Genomic DNA, 1,829 nt, shown 5'->3' with positions numbered 1-1,829 from the left:
TCGGGGAAAAAAACTGGGAAAATCAGGGAATTTTAGGGGAAGAAAAGTTGGGAAAGTCACGGAATTTTTGGGAAAAAACCCGGGAAAATCAGGGAATTTTTGGGAGAAAAATGGGAAAATCAAGAAATTTTAGGGAAAAAAACCCGGGAAAATCAGGGAATTTGGGGGGAAAAAAAGGCAGGAAAATCAGGGAATTTTAGGGAAAAAAACTGGGAAAATCAGGGAATTTTTGGGAGAAAAAAAGGCAGGAAAATCAGGGAATTTTAGGGAAAAAAACTGTGAAAATCAGGGAATTTTAGGGGAAGAAAAGTTGGGAAAGTCAGGGAATTTTTGGGAGAAAAAAACTGGGAAAATCAAGAAATTTTAGGGAAAAAACCCGGGAAAATCAGGGAATTTTGGGGGGGAAAAAGGCCGGAAAAGGAGGAGGAGAGCCCTGCTTTTGGTGTCAGGCTGGGAAAGGCGGGAATTCCCCGGGAATGCCGGGAATGCTGACCCACGTCGGCGTGTTTGAGGGCGCCCACGTCGTTGGTGCCGTCGCCGCACATGAGGGTGGGGAAGCCCAAGCTCTTCAGGGCCGTCACCACGAACTCCTGGAGGGGGAAAAAAAATGGGAATTTTCGGGAATTCCGAGCTGGAATTGTTCAGGGAACACCCTGAGCTTCATCCCTGGATTCCAAGAGATCCCAAATTCTGGGAATTCCCAGCTGGAATGGGATCAGGATCGTTCAGGGGACACCCTGAGCCTCATCCCTGGATTCCAAGAGATCCCAAATTCTGGGAATTCCGAGCTGGAATCTTCAGGATAACAACAGGGACACCATGAGCTTCATCCCTGGATTCCAAGAGCTCTGGATTTTGGGAATTCCCAGCTGGAAAAGGCTCGGGATCGTTCAGGACAACAACATGGACACCCTGAACCTCATTCCCAGATTCCAAACCTTGGGAATTCCGAGCTGGAATAGGGTCAGGATTGTTCAGGACAACAATAGGGACATCTTGAACATCATCCCTGGATTCCAAGAGCTCCCAAATTCTGGGAATTCCGAGCTGGAAAAGGCTTGGGATTGTTCAGGGAACACCCTGAGCCTCATCCCAGATTCCAAGAGATCCCAAATTCTGGGAATTCCCAGCTGGAATGGGATCAGGATTGTTCAGGGGACACCCTGAGCTTCATCCCTGGATTCCAAGAGATCCCAAATTCTGGGAATTCCGAGCTGGAATGGGATCAGGATTGTTCAGGGGACACCCTGAGCTTCATCCCTGGATTCCAAGAGATCTCAAATTCTGGGAATTCCGAGCCGGAAAAGGATCGGGATCGTTCAGGGGACACCCTGAGCCTCATCCCTGGATTCCAAGAGATCCCAAATTCTGGGAATTCCCAGCTGGAATGGGATCAGGATCGTTCAGGGGACACCCTGAGCTTCATCCCTGGATTCCAAGAGATCCCAAATTCTGGGAATTCCAACCTGGAAAAGGCTCGGGATCGTTCAGGGGACACCCTGAGCTTCATCCCTGGATTCCAAGAGCGTGGGATTTTGGGAATTCCCAGCTGGAATGGGATTAGGGACCTTCAGGATAACAACAGGGACACCTTGAGCTTCATCCCTGGATTCCAAGAGATCCCAAATTCTGGGAATTCCCAGCTGGAATGGGATCAGGATTGTTCAGGGGACACCCTGAGCTTCATCCCTGGATTCCAAGAGATCCCAAATTCTGGGAATTCTGAGCTGGAATGGGATCAGGATTGTTCAGGGAACACCCTGAGCCTCATCCCTGGATTCCAAGAGATCCCAAATTCTGGGAATTCCCAGCTGGAATGGGATCAGGAT

At 49.2% G+C, this 1,829-nt stretch overlaps 1 protein-coding gene across 1 annotated transcript in view; it reads right to left on the bottom strand.

The window, feature by feature from the left end:
- LOC114073270 (manganese-transporting ATPase 13A1-like) overlaps positions 1-1,829 on the bottom strand; it is a gene marked incomplete at both ends in the record, with an annotated part of 22,677 nt that overhangs the window by 12,754 nt on the left and 8,094 nt on the right. The window contains one exon of the mRNA XM_027911057.1: positions 494-590. Within this exon, the coding sequence (XP_027766858.1) occupies positions 494-590 (97 nt within the window). The remainder of the gene's footprint in view (positions 1-493; positions 591-1,829) is intronic.

The sequence above is a fragment of the Empidonax traillii genome, unplaced genomic scaffold, assembly GCF_003031625.1.
Source record: "Empidonax traillii isolate 1590-97213 ecotype Southwest subspecies unplaced genomic scaffold, ASM303162v1 scaffold5874:size39183, whole genome shotgun sequence".
Lineage (NCBI taxonomy): Eukaryota > Metazoa > Chordata > Aves > Passeriformes > Tyrannidae > Empidonax > Empidonax traillii.
Note: the sequence above shows the minus strand (reverse complement) of the source record. Positions and strands in the feature narration are given on the sequence as shown.